Raw genomic sequence first — 17,107 nt, 5'->3', positions numbered from 1 at the left:
CCATTGCAGATGGTGTGCACCTAGCACAGGCTGCAGAGAGTCAGTCGGCTGGGGGAGGCCCAAACTGCAGGCCCAGCCTACCTTTATCCTGGCCCTGCAGCTAATGACCCTCCCTATTCAGCCTCTTGGAAATGTTTACTCCTAATAGTGACAGTATGTTTCTCTTTTTATTTTTAGGAATAAAATGAACAATAAACTTGCATTTCTCTTTCTTCCCTGTTCATCCCCTGAGACCTCTGCATTTAATTCAAATAATTATCATTTATAAAACACACAAATGGTGGAAAACAAGACTCCAAATAGTGGAGTAAGGCTCTGTCTCTTTCTTCATGTTGACCCAGATTACTCTTACACCAACAGTCTGAGGAAATGGGGTCCAGAACATCAGGTGGGAACTGCAAGGGCTTTCTTTCACAGAAGCGAGGCCAAAAGATATTTAATTGAATTCAAGGAATGCTGACTTTGCCCAGAATGTTTATTTTAAGACTCTCTTAATGATTATAGGCCATGACCTACAAGCCACTTTTATTCAATCCTAGATCTGAATATAAATAATCCAAAAGCATTGCATTCATACGGTCTTTAGCATCCAGAGGCTTTGGTATATTTTACAAACTATTTCACCGCATTAGGCTCATCTGTCTACATACCTAAAAGAGGCAACATATGAGTCTAATACATATCCAAACCAACAAGAATGATCATTTCCCAAGAAGGCTTGGTGACTCCTGATTTGGTCTCTGGGATATAAATAAAAGCTGATCACTCTTTTCTCAATGCATGAGCCCCTCTCCTCCCAACCATACTTTCTTGCTCCTCCAACTCATTCCTTGTATCTTTTACTTCAAAGATAATTGAACATATTTACCCCAAAGCGTTCCTATGGAGGATCCAATCAGAGAGCAGTAGAAAAATCAAAGTAAAACAAAAGTGGGGTTGGGGTAGAGAGAAGAAAGACAGTCAGAACACTTCAGGGAGAAAAGAGAACCTTACAATGATAGGGAATCAGAGCAGCACAGGCCCAAGGGACCCCACCCACAGCCTTGGCACTTAGAGTGTCCACACCTTTGTGAAAGGAAGGGCCAGCACACCATTTGCTCCATGGCCACTGTCCCAGCCTGCAGGGGCGAAGGCCCTCTGCCAGCACAAGTGACAATTCTACATAGGCTTCTGGGTATTGTGCATTATTTCCATGGAGTCTGGTTTAACTGCAGCTTTGTAAGTGCAGGCGTTTACTTTCATTTCCTGTGTAGTCTTCAGACAAACTCTGTTTCCAGTGAATTTATGAGAAACCAGGCTGGAGGAACTATGCCCACTCTGGGTCAGAAATTCTCTCACACACTGGCATGGTTATGCTTATAAAGGGTTTCATCTAAAGAGGGACACGCAACCACTCAGAGAGAGACACACTGATGTCTCTTAGAAGCTCAGAGGAGCGCCACCATTAAACTAACCTGAAATAAGGGAGGCAGGCATTTGTCTGTCAAGATCATGATGTCACACCAAAGTTTGCCTTTTGATAAATTAAATGACCACCTGTCCATTGTGAGCATACTGTGCAGTTTGAAGATGAAAAATCATCCCAGATCTATTGGTGAGGCATTTAAAATAAGTAAGTGCATAAATATCTTCAAGATAGAAGTAATGACAACTTCTAAATTTTTTGAATATTAATTTATTCTGGGCCAGACTCTGTGCTAAGCAATTTTAGGGCAAATCTTTATTTAAACCTCCTAACTTTAGCACATAGGAATCACTATTCCCATTTCACAGAAGAGATTCAGAGAGGTAGAGTGCCCGGCATCAGTTGGCAGAGCTGGGACATGAACCCAAGCATGTATGATGATCAAAGCTCTTGCTCTTAACCACTAAGGCTCTGCACCAGCAGGTTTTAGTTCAAAGTTCTGTCAAACAGCACAGTAAATTTCTGAACTGGAAGATATCCCTGAAATCCACCCAACTGCAAAGGAAACTGAGGCCCCAGGAGGAAGTGCCTTGCCTAAGATCTTTCACTGAGTGAGTTCACCATAGGTGAACCTGCATCTCATGATTCCCTGTCCTGGCCTCCTGCTAAGAAGAAGTGCTCATAATTCAGGTTTTGGTTCTTAGTTGCAGATTGTGATGAAGGTTACTTTTTTTCTTTCCTTTCTTATTTTTTGCCAATGTATGGCAAACCTATGTTCCACTACTGTATGTCACAAGGAAAGACTTCTAATGGTCATTTTACTCAACAAATGATCCCATATTCAAAATTAAATTAATTTTCACTATAAATGCCAAATGAATGATGACTTGGGAATTAGACCCAAGGCCTTATAAACCTTAAATCCTTAATGTGATAACCTCCAAATGTTCAGAGGACAGAAATATCTCCCCCAGCATCTTCTCACATATAAGACAGGGCATATGGTAGGTCAGCCAAACACACCTTTGTTCATTCATATAGCAAGCATCTGTGCAGTCTTTAATATATATCAGGCACTGTTCTGCATACTGGATACACAGTTGTGACCAAATGAGGTTGCCAACCTTTTGAAACTTACCTAGTCTAGTAGGGAAGACAGACCTCAAGTAAACAAGCACATAAATAAAAGTATAACTGCAAGCTGCCATAGGAAAAATAAAATCAATTAAAAAGTTTACCAAAATAACTACATAGGTTTCCCTTTCCCCAGGCTACATTTGTCTTAAGGAAGAACTACGGGATAATCTTTCATATCTCTAAGATGTAGGAATAGGGTAAGAGATCGATATATAGGTAGGTGGTCTAGGATCACACACCCCAAGCTTCTGCCTTCTGCTTAACTCAAGTCCTCATCTCGGAGACCTTTCTATGCTGCAGCATCTGAAAAGGTTCTCAGAGGTCACGCTCACAGACACACATCTTCTGCGGGAGGCCCCAATATTTTCTGCTCTTCCCACATACCTGGATAAAGGATATAATTTGCTCTCTTGAATTAATTTCCCCCCAGAATCCTAGTAAAACGTCATGGTATGATTCATTATATTACCACATATATCATATAATGCATGGCATAATGCAAACTCACCATTGTCCCTTGTTTTGGAAAACAGGGTTCCTTAATGGTACACTCTAATCTTAACAGCTGAGTGTGGCTGCCGAACCACTGGGTGGGGCTATTTGTCCCATCCTAACTCCCACAGGTCTGAGCCAGGGATAGCAATCACACACAGGCCAAAAGTAAAATAAAAAAAAAAAAATTAGTCGTTGCTCTACGCATCTTTCATCAGGTCTCTTACTGCAGAGGAGCCATTGAAAAGATATAAATTGGAATAGCTGCAGAAAACGATGCTTTCATCCTCAGTTTTGTTAACAGGGGCAAGATTTAACTGATTTAAAAATTGCCATTTGAAATGAAAAGAGTACTGAATAACAAAGCCCTGGAGTCAAGAAAAGCCTCAACAATTTAGTCCCCATTAGTTAAAATATAATTTACACAGGGACTAGGCCAAAGTACTGCTCCCAAATCCACGCATACAAGAGTGATTTAAGCCATTATCAAAGTCAACAAGATCGCAAGGAAGACATTTCACCAAACTAAAAGGATGAGCTCTTCAAGTACCTTAATTAAGGCACATTGTTTTGGAAATAATTCACGTGCATTTTACAAATCATTTAAATGTCATTGTTCGGTAATACTTTGCTAGTCTCTGCTACTAAATTATCATCAGATGTTTTTACACTGCCTAATTAATTAAATTTCTATCAGCTTCAAAAATTGACTCTAATGTTAAAATCTAAGGACAATTCCACACACTAGGATGCACTGGTCTCACTTTAATTGGGACTCAGTTGGGCCACCCATTTTACTATTTATTTTCTATTTATTTGGTAGGTTCCTGGCTGCTCTCCAGGAGAAAAAAATGACACATTATTTTTCTTGTTTCATCAGTAAAAGATGAGAATTTTCCAGCTCAATTGTCAAGTTGCCCTCCAGATCTTTCATGTGTAATCACTCATCATTCAATGTAATCTTGCTCTTCACCTCTCAGGTCCCCTCTTCTCAAAGGACATGCTCTCAAGTTGATTTCTGCCAGGAACTGACTCTCCTCCCATGAGGGCAGAGCAGGGGCATCAGGTTCTAAAGAACCCTTCTGTCCTTTAAGTGCCATGGCCTTCTGCCCACCCCCATGAGCTCAGCAGGGAATAGCTCAGGGATCTGAAGGAATCTCTTGCCTCAGGCAATGGCCAGGCTTGCAGGAGTGAAAGGTAGATGGAGGGGTCATGCTGTGAGGAGCCTCGAGTGTCTCACTAATGTGTCTGGACTATTATTTGGTAGGAAATAATAACTATCATTATACAATTACTAAGTGCTTGGCACTATAGCAGACATTAAATACATTTTACCTTGTTTAATGCTCATAGGACCAAAATATTATTTTTGAATCCCCATTTACAGATGAAGAAGCAGAGGTTCAAAGTTAAGGCAGTTAATAATAGTGCTGGGATTCAGACCTAAATGTACCTGACTCTGAAACCTATGCTCTTGTTTGTGATGTTAGAGTGCCTTTCAAATGGGAACCACTGGAGGGTTTTAACCAAAGAAGGAAACAGTAAAAGGACTAGTACTTCCTGATCTCAAATACTGAGCTCTCACACTCCCTGTAATCAGTTTAGGGTCTATGAGAGTTCGTAGGAAAAAAAAGTTGCAGATGAAACATCAAGATGGACAAGTTCAGGGATGCCCTTCTCCATCTACCCATAGGTCTTGTCTGTCACCAGGTAGAGACAGAAGGATCTGTAGGTTGAGGAGAGATCTATACCAAGCCACTGCTCTTAGCTTACAGGGGTTAATTGCTTGGAGCTAACCAGAACATGATGTGTAGAAGGGCGCTTAACATAATGGAGACAACACTGAACTTCAAATCTGAACACCAAGGTTGTTCAAGAACTGGCTTTGCTACTTACTAGTCAAATGAGTTAGACTAGTCAAACCTCAGGCAATCCACTTCTCAACTGTAAAACAGGACTGCTTGGTGATAAATAAAATAAACAGTGTGAAAGCACTTTAAAAATTCTAAAGACCTGTGAGGAAGTTTCCCCTTTTGTGCTGGCAGTGCCTGTCTCTCTAGGACCTGCAGATAAGGATATGTTCATCTGCTTCTGTGAAAATTTTAAATTTGCCACTTTGACCTTGTCACTGCTTAGCAGCTGCCATTTGGGGTCTATTTTTCCTCGTGGTCCGTGCCTCAGCATCTCTTGGGGTCACCCTTGAACCCTTTATCCATTGTTACTCTGCCATCTTTCTTTGTCATGTGACCAGAGCACTAGCTCTGTGCTAAGTGTTTGGTGCATAATCCTTTCCCTCTTGCATACGGACGTCAACAAGCTTATACACACTCCTGAGAGCCTTTTGTAAGCTTCCTCCTTTGCCATACACAGCACCATACTTCAACTGGTGGTGTTTTTGTCCAAACACTGAGAAGCAGCAGGAGACAGCAGAGCATCTGTCTCCTAGCAGTTTTATTATTCAATCTGGTGAACAGTGGACTTAGTTGTCTCTTTTGTCTTTTTATTCTAAACATACCCAAAGACACCTCATCTGCTGATCTTTCTAAGAAGGCCTTGGAGCTGGTGGAAGTCCACCCAATATACTTGTCCCACTGAAGACTAATTTGAAATGCTAGGCTGTGCCCCTGTGCATGTGGATTAGGCAGGTGGCTGGCATGATCTGTGTTGATGGTCCCCAAGTCCATTATGAAGTCTTCTGACCCAAGTAACTCTAAAATCTACCTTTTTTTTTCTTTGAGACAGAGTCTCATTCTGTCGCCCAGGCTGGAGTGCGGTGGCGCAATCTCGGCTCACTGCAAGCTCCGCCTCCCGGGTTCACGCCATTCTCCTGTCTCAGCCTCCCGAGTAGCTGGGACTACAGGCGCCCGCCACCACCACGCCCGGCTAATTTTTTGTACTTTTATTAGAGTCGGGGTTTCACCGTGTTAGCCAGGATGGTCTTGATCTCCTGACCTCGTGATACACCCGCCTCAGCCTTTCAAAGTGCTGGGATTATAGGCGTGAACCACCGCGCCTGGCCTAAAATCTACTTTTAAATCTGGAGGGCACTATGAGGAGTTTCCACTAATTCAGCAGTACTGGGCTCTTCCCGTGGTTGTGAAGGCTCACAGGGTGCTTTTTGTATCTGGGTCTGGTTGGTTGTTGGTTATCATGTGGATGGGGCAGCGTTCCCTGATTGGATCATTTCATTTTGCTTGGGTCTGTGGCCACAGGCTGAGATCCCATTTACAACCAACCGTCTCCCAATTTCATGCTGTTGATTAAAATAATAATAATGATACTGTGGTGTTCACAGCCGTTGCCTCCATAAGATAAAGGTCTCAAAGTGAATATTCTACAGGCGGTTCCTCGGCAGCACTAATGTCACACGCAACAGACAACACATTTTCCACCGTTCACTAAAAACTATGCATGCTGAGACTTAATGCCAAGAGTAGGTAGACTGAGGACTTATCTCCTTTCACTCACTCCCTCCATGTGGCTGCCACTCTGTCCCTCCTTCCTCCCTCCCAAACTCCATTTTCAAAGCAGCTATGATATAGCAGTAGGCACCTCAAAAGTCCATGGGCATTGATCATCTTTAGTGTCCTTGACTGGGCACAAAAATCAGATGTAGTCATTCTTGAGGTGACTTTTAAACTGGAGTCTCAGGGAACAATATCCTCCTATCTGCTTACGGTTGGAAATTTCCAATTCTTTTTCAGCTGGCCTCCTAAATCCACAGTTAATGGGCTACTTGATGGCTAAATTTAATTTTAATCCTTCGTTCTCTTCCACAGAACAGGGGAACTGGATGGCCTGTCTGGCTCAGTGGTAAATGGGTCTTCTCTGCATGAAGCAGGACTTCGTCCACTTTTTTTGCCTCCAAGATTTATGTGCAGTCACTGCTTCCTTTGGCAGACTCCCCTTTCAGTTTAAAAAGAGGGAAGTTCTGTCAAGAAAGAAGTCCCATAGACAACGCTGGAGGTTTGAGGGGACTGCCTCAGACACAGGCAGGTAGTGAAGAATAGGAGAAACAACCAACCAGGTTTAGGGTGAAATGTTTGCCTGTTGTTTCCATGCTGTGCTGAGCATGAGTGTGTATGAGCATTTTGGTGCTCAACAGCCACCTCTTTCTTACATGTGCACATTTTCACCTTCTAACACACAAAATCCCACAAGCAAATCCAGAACCAGAGGACCATATTATCGAACTCCCAGCCTTAAACAATCCTCGCATCTCAGCCTCCCGACTTGCTGGGGTTACAGGCGTGAGCCACCACTCCCAGCTCCCAGAGGAACATAATCTCTGGCTCCTTAGATTCCTTCCAAATCTAAAATTGTCCATGCCTGTGTATATAACTCTGCTGCCACAGCTAGTGCTGAATGCATTCAATGGACCTTATCCATCTCAGCGACTAGGGCAGAGTGTCAAGTGTCAGGAAAGTGACATACTTTAATGAAAAGAATGTAATAAAAGCTAATGTGGGAACTCCAGTTCCTTCTGGCATCAAGAAGGCAGATTGACTCATGTTTTTCATTTCTGGCTAAGGACTGAATAATGAAAGGCCAAGTGTGGCTGTGAGCCAAATCTCCTGAGTGCCAGGGAGTCCTGACCTCACCCCATGCCCTGCTACAACGGCAAATGGCAACAGGAAGTTTTGGCGTCAGCCGCCGGAGAGCCTGTATAACTGACTGATGCACAGGCCATCGTGAATTCTGAGGTGGGGGAGGAGATGGAAGCAGAATTGCTAGTTATTTTTCTATTAAACCATCTGTGCTGCTGCTGAGCAATTATAAGCCATGAGTTGACTGCTTAGAATCCAATGCGGGAGAGCTCACCTGCTCATGTGAATTGAGCTAGTCAAGTAACATGTTGTAGAGCAGTGGAAATGGAGAGGGTGAGGGTCCTGGGTTGGAGTGCAGGTGTCACACACAGAAAGACACACACGCACAGGTGTTCTGGTCCTCTCCTGCATTCCTCCGGAGATGCTGTCCCTGCCCACCTGTTTGCCCAAGTCACTTCACTAAACATGAAAGACATGAAACAGGAGGGTTCTGTGAGGTTCAGGAATGTAATCTGTGTAGTGGTTGCGTGACCTCCCTACAAGGCGCTGACTTTGGTTGGGGAGCAGGGTTCCCCAAAGCAGGGGAATGTGCCTCATGTGCAGATCCACGGAAATGCCAAGGCTGTAACCATCTTTGCCTTCCCTCCAGGAGGCCGGGAAGCAGCAGAGATGGCAACAGGGTGTGTGGAAACTGGCCAAAGCGGTTTCTGGTCCTTTCACATAAAATCACACAAAAGAATCCCAATTCTTTGGAAAGAAAAAGATAAAAGAGGAAGGTTTCATAGATCCAGCCACTCACCAGACTTTTCTTGAAACCTCAAAGTACAGAAGGCACAGCTCCGGACATTTATAGTCAGCAAACACTCTGTCTCCATGTGGCCCAGAAAGCAGGCGTTGTGAGGACAGTGCAATAATGAAGCCCTGAACCCAACCTTTGCCAAAACTCTGCCCACCTCCCTGCAGGGACGCTGAGCTTAAGGAAGGAGACCTGAGTGTTCTTATAAATGCCTTATAATGTAAAAGTGAATTGGAAAGAACAGAAAAGTTGCAATGTGGGTATCTTTCCATTTATTTTTTTATCCACTGCTCTGCCCACACTTAAAATAATTCCAAGAAGAAAAATAAATAAATGAAAAAATCCCCTTCCCTTCCTCCTCAAAAGTCAATAAAGTTCCCCAATGGAATTTTCCAGGTTTACATTATAAACATTCCCTTAACTTGATGTATGCAGCTGTGGAGAACAGTCTTCTCTTCAGCCACTGCATAAACAACATATATGCTTGTAGAAAACATACATGGTGGCAGGCACACGCCTCGGCAGGAGGGCTCAGGGGACACCGCAGCTTTCTCTGAGAATTCAGCTAGAGGTCATTCCCCTCGCTTGGTGAGGGGCTTTGCTCCTGGGGGTTGGACCAGGGTCTGAGAAGGCTCTGGCTGGGTGGTGGAAGGAATGCCATGTCAGCCCTGGTTTCCGTGGAGCCATAGAAAGATGCTACCATGGCAACCACTATCAGTAGCTCAAGTCTATTAAGCAATAGGCTTCACAGAAGCCTCCTCAGTAAGTCATGGTTCAATTTTAAGAAAGAGAGAAAGAGACTGGGACAGGAATAAGGTTATTTGAATGGTGGACATTATGGGGCAAATATATGGGATATGATAACGAAAGTTGTAAACACAAGGAGAGAGATACTTGACAAGCCTGCAGACAACCCTACATTTGGCTTTCTGCTGGCCTGAGCCCCTGACCATGAGGCACATAGGCTCAGTGACTTGTTTTTCTCTCTGTACCAGGCCAGGTCCTCTCTCTGCTGGCAGGCAGGACTCTGGCTAACTCCACCAAAGTGATGGGAGAGCTGAATTCTCTGGTGCCATTAATGAGGAAAGGAACAGGACAGAGTTTGAAAGCATGGGTGCATGAGCAAAAGAAAGCATTACCTGGACCTCGCTGGGCAAATGTGACGAAGGCCAGAGGAGGGGGAGTGGGAGCCTGCTCCATGAGCAGAGAAAGGGGAGAGGGAATGGGCATGGCAAGCTTGGAAAGTTGAAGGCAAAAGAGAAAATGGATGGAGAAGGGTGAGCAAGTACCATCTATGTTTCGAAGAAAACAAAGGGAGAGTTCAAGAAGTGACATGACTAAAAGCAAGTGATGGATCATAACTCTCAATCCATCACATAAGTATGGACCCCAGAACCAGGGAGTTCCTGGGGGCCCCTGCACTGTACCTGGTCTGAGGAACAACAGAGAGGCTTCGGCTCCGGGGCTGTTAAGGCTTCCCCTGCCACCAGCACCAAAGCCACCACTGCCATGTTTCAAAGGGCACAAAGAAAGAACAAGACAGATGACAGCTCTACTGCACATCATCACTGCTCTGGGTCTGAGGAGAGATGTCTGGACTGTGGACAATAGGCAGGCATGCAGGAGCTTCCTCTAAAACACACCTCCTCCCACACTGGCACCAAAACGCCAGCCTGGTTACCAGGCACACAGGCATAGGCGAGGGGGTGTATATGTATAAAACAGCTAGGTCTTGGGCCAGCCTGCACACATCTATCTGTATACATTGCGCATCAATACATATTTGCTCCTATATTTGGATTTCATGATGTGATAAGAGAATAGAAGGATGAGGAGGGGAATTAACATGTATTGATTGTTCACACTACATCAAGCCCTGTCCTAAGCACTTTACACACATTATTTTATCTGCATTTCAGAGATGAGAACTGAGGTTAGGAGGGTTAATATTTTGCTGTGTGGCTCGAGGACACAAAGCTGGAAAGTAGAGGGGCTGGGATTCAAACAAGGGCCCATCTGGTTCCACAGCCCAACCTTTCCTGCCACTCTGTCCTGTTACGCCAATGGGTTCTGTTCTTTCTAAAGATGAGGTGGGTTCTTTCCTATATGCTTCTATCTCCTTGTTCTTTATACTTCAAAGAGAGACACATGATTTTTAGAGATCAAAATGAGAATGATACAGTGGATAATCTATGCAAATGAATTAGTAAAATGAAAAGGGAACTTGACCTTTTAAAAATCTAAGGATAATATTTATCTCTAACAAAAAATGTGGGTCTCCCTAGGGCAAAAGCAGACTTTAATCCATCTTCCCAAGAAGACGGAAGAGGAGCTGGAAGTCCCTCTGATGGAGCCAGAGCTGCCTTTCCTTTCATTGCACCACGAGAATCCAGACAGGGCCCAGATGCTTGAGAAAATACCCCATGCTTCTGTAACATTTCCTCAAGAACAGTCCAGCCACATGTGACAGAAAGCTTTCTTTTTGTGGGGGGCAAAAGTGACTGCACAATGGAATTAACATGTGCACAAGGGGACAAGGAACACTGGAGTTACCTTGACCACCAGCCCATTTCAGGGTCACAAACTATGCCCAACGTGGTTTTCTTTTGTAGGGTCTCTCATGACTGAGGGAGCACAGTCCACTTCCAGGTTCTGGGAGATCCTACACTTCTAGCACAGCTGGGAGTATACCTTGTACCTCTCCTTTAGACAGATAGCCCTCCACTATCCCCACCCCACCAGGCCACTTGAGAAACATCTTGTAATTCTCATCCCACCTATTTTTCTGCCGGAAAGGATAAGAGACGGAAGCTGACAGTACTTGAGGAGAAGCTTGAGGAGAAGCACTGTTAGCTTCCCTTTCTTTTTTTTTGAGACGGAGTCTCGCTCTGTCGCCCAGGCTGGAGTGCAGTGGCATGATCTCGGCTCACTGCAAGCTCCACCTCCCTGGTTCACGCCATTCTCCTGCCTCAGCCTCCCAAGTAACTGGGACCACAGGTGCCCACCACCATGCCCAGCTATTTTTTTGTATTTTTAGTAGAGATGGGGTTTCACTGTGTTAGCCAGGATGGTCTCGATCTCCTGACCTTGTGATCTGCCTGCCTCGGCCTCCCAAAGCGCTGGGATTACAGGTGTGAGCCACTGTGCCCGGCCCAGCTTCCCTGTCTTTCTAAACATTTAGAAGGGCAAACCCTTCCAATGGTGATCTCTTTCTAAACACTTGGAAGGGCAAACCCTTGGAGGGAAAACCACTCAGAAGGGTAAATGTATGAAGACATTGTGTTCCTTTCACAGCTGCCATCAATGACTCAATGACAGCAGCTCCTGAAAGCTCTCCTGCCTTGCCACATGGTGTAGCTAGCCTTGCTGAGGCTAAAGATGAGGCTTCCACTTGTACTCAGAGAGACTTGAGGGATAGCTCTGAGAATTCTCTTGTGCATCCTGGAAGAGGCTGAAGCTGCTCAGGGTGAACAAGGTACAGACAGAACCCCGAGGCTGTCATTCATCCTTCTGGGGGCACTCTACACACCAGGTTAAGGAAAAGACCCTGAAAGCATCCCATTTCCTAGTTACACCCACGAGGGCTAGAAGAGCCCTTTCCTTGGCTAGATTCCACAGGAAATGTCAGAATGCGATTGAAAACTGTCTAGAGTTGGATCCATGTGTGGGGGAAAAAAAAGCCCACAAATATAATGAACATGATTTAGTTGTGTGAATGGTTTAAGGCTGTTTTCCTAAGTACATTATCAAGGAAAATTTGGAAAGCCTTTCCTTTCGGAGATTAAACATATTATTAGGTGTGTGCAAAAGCATGGTGCTTGCATCCCTGGAAGAGCTCTCATTTACACCTGCTATGAACAGAAAACCTCACCATGCCTAGGATTCCGTGATCCTCAACTTTGCACTACCCTCTGCATCTTTCTTTCAAGCTGCTTCCTTGATTGACACACTCAAGAAAGAAAGGGTCCATAAGCTGTTCCTGGGTCTATTGCTAAATGCATGGAAGCACTGTCCACACTGTGAGTGCCTGCCCATGCTTACTCGTTTCCAGGAAAGGAATTCCCAGGGCCTCTGACTTCTCCCTCCTGACGCTCCCTACTCCTGCTTCCCCCATTCTGTCAGTCAGGTCACATGAGCTGGAGCTGCAAGGTGCTCAGGAGCTCTGCTGAGGGTGACTGGGGAGATTTCCCGGAGGGGCATTCTTTGGCATCACCCTGAATGTAGCATTTCTGGAAAGGGCTTCAAATCAACTGGAGTCTCCAGGAAGAGGGGAAGGAAGGGAATCAAATAACAAAAGAGTCACTTACGCCAGAGCAAAGGCCACCAATGCACCAACGACCACCACAAAGTCCAGGATGTTCCACAGGTCTCGGAAGTAGGACCCGTCCTGCAGGATCAAGCCTTGGTCTATCATCTGCAGAAGAAGATGAACAGCCACAATGAGCCCAGAAGGTGTGGGCAACACTTGACTTGAGCTCTGTTCATCATGGCAATGCCTCCACTGCCACCATCTCCACAACCCATCCTATGCTAGGACCTGGAGAATAAGAGCATAGGTCCAGCAGGCTTTCTCCACATGACTGAGTCCTGAGGCCCCCATCTCATAGTCACCCAGGGTTCACCAGACTCCTTGGTTTTCACAGAACCCTGCCACATTCCTCATTTATGGCTCAGAGCACTGGGCATTGCCACATATGCACAGATGGGTAAAATCCTGGATGGATGAGGCTGGGAACAAGACAGACTATGGGGTGTTATGGTGGCTGGGACTAGATGAAGCCCAGGAAGACTCATCTCTACCTAGCCCTTTGCCTTGGCATACACCCAGGCTCAGCCAGGACAAACACTGGGGAGGAGAGTGCTGGCCCCAAGCCTGTCTGCACACCTGTTGCCTGCCTCCTACTTGGGCCATGTCCACAGGCCTGCACCAGTACAAACATATCCATGCAGCCGTGTCTTGCTGAGACAGATTTCTTTAGGATTCTGAGGCCAGAGAAGGGGTGGCAGAAGCTCTACTGAGGGCTGCCATTGGCTGGTAGGTGGTAACACTGAGGAAGGGCTCTAGCCTAAGGAGCAGACAGGTGACCCATCTAAACCCAAGAGCCCAGGTTTTCTCTAGAAGTTTTTACCTTTATAACCATCTCAAAAGTGAACACGCCCGTGAACACATAGTCAAAATACCTCAGGACCTGAAAGACATATGGCAGAAGGAAATGACCATGTGTGGTCAACAGGCTACTACATGCACTCCCACCTGCCAGGACACATGCACTCGTGCCTGCCCACCCCGGCCCTCACCCACTGCACCCTCAGAACAAAGGCTTGGAATTAGAGCCACTAGCTGGACTGAGAGAGAAATGCCAGAAGGAGGGGCATGGGCCCTGCTGGAGCTGTGTGACCCAGTGGCCACTCCTTGGCTGTTCCCTCTCGTTGGCCAGAACTTAACTTTTTGGGTCTGAATTGTCCATATACCTGTCCCTCAGTTCTGGCTCGGGACCTGAAATCCTTGTCAGCTCCTGTCCTCCTCGTGTCCCTCATGTCTCCTGACATATACCCGTGGGACCCCCAGGAGAGGACTTGGCCCCCTGTGGTGAAGCTGCAGCTGCCAGCTTCACACACACCATCCATGACCCTACATTAGACCCACATCCAAGCCCATGGGTGGCTGCAGAGCCTCACAGAGCCCTGGCCGGTTTGAGGCAGAGCCTTGCAGTGTGTTGGGCTTGGAAGGGGCTTGAATGGTTCATACTTAGCCCTGAGGAACAAGAGTGGGCAATTTCCAATCCTTGCTCATTCCCCAGAAACCTTGCTACCATCTCGGTTCACCTCCAGTGCTGGGATGGGGTGAGCACCAGAGTACTACGGAGGCTGACACATGGTCCCTGTGCACCCACTTTGTTGCGCTCTGAGTTGGTCAGGACGGGGTCCTCTGCCGCCAGGGCGATGCTGCTGGCTGCAATCACCAGGAGGATGCACATCTCAAAGTAGCGCAGGTTCACGATGTAGTGGCAGGCCCTCCGGATCCTGCGGGCAGTGGAGCACGGCTGAGCTGGCCCACTCCCCACTACGCCCATGCCCTTACTCCTCACTCCCACATACACATATCGGCCCCTTCCAGACAGCCAGGCCCTTGCCAAAGGAAGCCGCCAGGGAGAGCAATTTAATTTCTCAGCCACCACCCTTGATTTAAAGCCCCAGTGGAAGAAGGTAATCAGATTGGTTAGAGGCTGCAGCACGCAAGCCAAGATACATTATCTGCAGACACGTCTGAGCCATGGGGAGCAGCCAGCATCAGCCTACCAACTCAGGGTGGCTGCACAGCACCCTCTGCTGTATCTTGATGTCTACTCTCCCACTCTAAGGAAACTGGGACATCCCAAGGAAATTACAAAGAACCAAGAAACATAAAAATAGATCTTGATTCTAAGATTCCTGACGAAAGCAGTAATGAGTTTTCATGAGCCCCAGGTTATTCTGGTTAAAGTAACTGTATTCTATATTCTGCATTCTAGTCATGGATGGCTCACATGCCTTAACCCAGGTTGCCCTCTTCCCGGAGCCTTGCTGGAACGCTCTTCCCAAATTCCATCTTTCCTGAATCTAACCTTCCAGACTCCGCTCTGTCACGCCCACTTCATGTCCCTGCCTCTGCTCTGAGTAGCATGCTCAGAGCAGACCATTTCAAAACTCCACATGGAGAGCAGTGTGACCAAAACTCTCAACTCAAACAGGTGATCTGGTCATTCTAGGCTCCACATTCTTGGCTCTATCCATTTCTGGAATATTCGGTGACAATCTCATGTAGATTTCCTTCCTTTCTCCACGCTACCTACTGACCAAAGACTGGTAAAGAGTTCCTTTCCGATGACATGTCTCATGCTCTCCTGTCTGACGTTACTCTTTCGGCTACGGGCAGAGTTCAGAGGCTGTCTAACTTACCAACCCACCTCACTTAGTGGGCACCCCAGATGCTCAATGTCTGGCCATGCCCCACCAGGAAGGCTTAAGAAGATAGCTGGGCGCCCATCCTTCCTCTCCCCTTCACCCTGCCCTGCCTCACATCTGGCCGTTTACCCTAGCACCAAAGAGGGAGCAACGCGAGGATGGCTTACGGGTTGGTGGTGCTGAAGATGAACATTGAGCTGTGGGGCACCATGGCTTTGCCTGTCTCACGCTTCTCCTTCTTCTGCTTCTTATTCTCCACCTCCTCCTCATCCTCTCTGATCTCTGCCTCCTTCAAGGGACTGGCTTCCCCATCCGTCTTGTTGCTAACTACAAGAGGAACACATTGAAATCAGAAACTATGCCGCATGTGAAACTGGCACCATTTGTGTTTAGTTGGGGATGAAAGGAGAGGAGGAGAAAGGGCTCCAGGGACATCCCTAACAAGGTGCCCTGCAGGCATTGGGGGTATTTATTACCTGACATTGAGTTAAACTCTTCTCTTCTTATTTCACCCTCCCCAGATGTTATGAGAAATAACCTTTTATGTCATATAAATGACTATGATCATGTTTCCCCTTTTAAGGTTGAACTTTTAGAGTCTGATAAACAACATAGTGTTTCTGTTATAAAATTTACAAGGTTTAGATTTTATATCTAAACTCTGGATTCTTTGTACATATTCACTTACTGAATTTTCCCATGGTATACCCCAAGTGGCACGTATTATTACTCCCATGATACAGATGGGAAAACTAAAGTTCTGGCAATTTAAGTACCTTTCCTAAGGTCATACAGCTAGTATGGGTTCCCAATTTAAAATCCTATCGCCTTTCAGTGAATCACCCTGCAATGGAAGATTTCAATAAATCATGACTCTGTTTGCAGCAGTCTTTCTGGCTATGTTTTTTTTTTTTTTGGCCATGATTAATGTAGAAATGAGAATGTAATAATCATGTGAGTATAGGTTCATGACTGCATCCCAGGATTGGGAGGACGAAGGAGCCAGAGGTCGAGGGGAGCTCTCAGCTGCTGCTGCTGTTTCCATATTCAAGACACGGTATAGGTTAAACTGGCAGGAGGCTGAAGCTGTTACAGCGGGGAAAGGGCCCCAGTCACCCTCACCCACTGCTCCCTGCTCATTGAATGACTCTACCCTGGAACCCCGTGTCAGCAGTGGATCCTGGTGGTCCTGGCCCATGCCAGGGCCTCTTCCTAAAGAGTAAGTCATAAGAAGTATCCAAAAGCCTTCCTATCACATGCTTTTACCTATGACCAAGACCAAAGAGTAGCTCTGGAATTAGAACAGAGGGAGAGTAAAGCTTTATGTTCTTTCTCATAAAAGAAGGCCCAAAACACTTCTTACGTATTAAAGCAAACAAACACCAAAAGAGCTGTGGGTCTGGGATCCTGAGACATGCCCAAGTCAACTGAAGCATGCCACTGGACATGGGAGACTGTACTTTCTGAAGTAGTAGTGGCATGTTGACTGTAGAGAACATGCAGAAATGGGGAGGGAGCATGGAAGAAAGAAAAACAGGGAGGGGGAAGACTGTCATTTGAAAGAGTAAATACAGAAAAAGTAAGAGGAAAACATCAAAGCTGGAACCCTGTGGTCACAATTCAGTGATCTTGGGATAGCAGGTGGGATTAATGCGGGGACAGCATGAGGCCAGAGCAGCCATGGGGTATGGGGTCAGGGCAAGGAGAGGGTGTGGAATTAATAACGCAGGGATGAGGTGTGGGGTCAGGGCAGGGATGGGGTATGGGGTCGGGGCAAGGATAGGG

The 17,107-nt window shown here is 46.1% G+C and overlaps 1 protein-coding gene across 3 annotated transcripts in view; it reads right to left on the bottom strand.

The window, feature by feature from the left end:
• The window catches only part of CACNA1E (calcium voltage-gated channel subunit alpha1 E), a 335,424-nt gene that overhangs the window by 56,418 nt on the left and 261,899 nt on the right, over nt 1-17,107 (bottom strand). For all 3 annotated transcript variants that reach the window (XM_023203509.2, XM_023203510.2, XM_023203511.2), the window contains 5 exons: nt 15,490-15,649; nt 14,272-14,401; nt 13,507-13,566; nt 12,685-12,791; nt 869-880 (listed from right to left, as the gene is read on the bottom strand). In XM_023203509.2, the coding sequence (XP_023059277.2) occupies nt 869-880; nt 12,685-12,791; nt 13,507-13,566; nt 14,272-14,401; nt 15,490-15,649 (469 nt within the window). The remainder of the gene's footprint in view (nt 1-868; nt 881-12,684; nt 12,792-13,506; nt 13,567-14,271; nt 14,402-15,489; nt 15,650-17,107) is intronic.

This window comes from Piliocolobus tephrosceles, chromosome 1 (assembly GCF_002776525.5).
Source record: "Piliocolobus tephrosceles isolate RC106 chromosome 1, ASM277652v3, whole genome shotgun sequence".
NCBI classification, from domain to species: Eukaryota; Metazoa; Chordata; class Mammalia; order Primates; family Cercopithecidae; genus Piliocolobus; species Piliocolobus tephrosceles.
The sequence above is the reverse complement of the archived record's forward strand: the minus strand, read 5'-3'. Positions and strand labels throughout refer to the sequence as shown.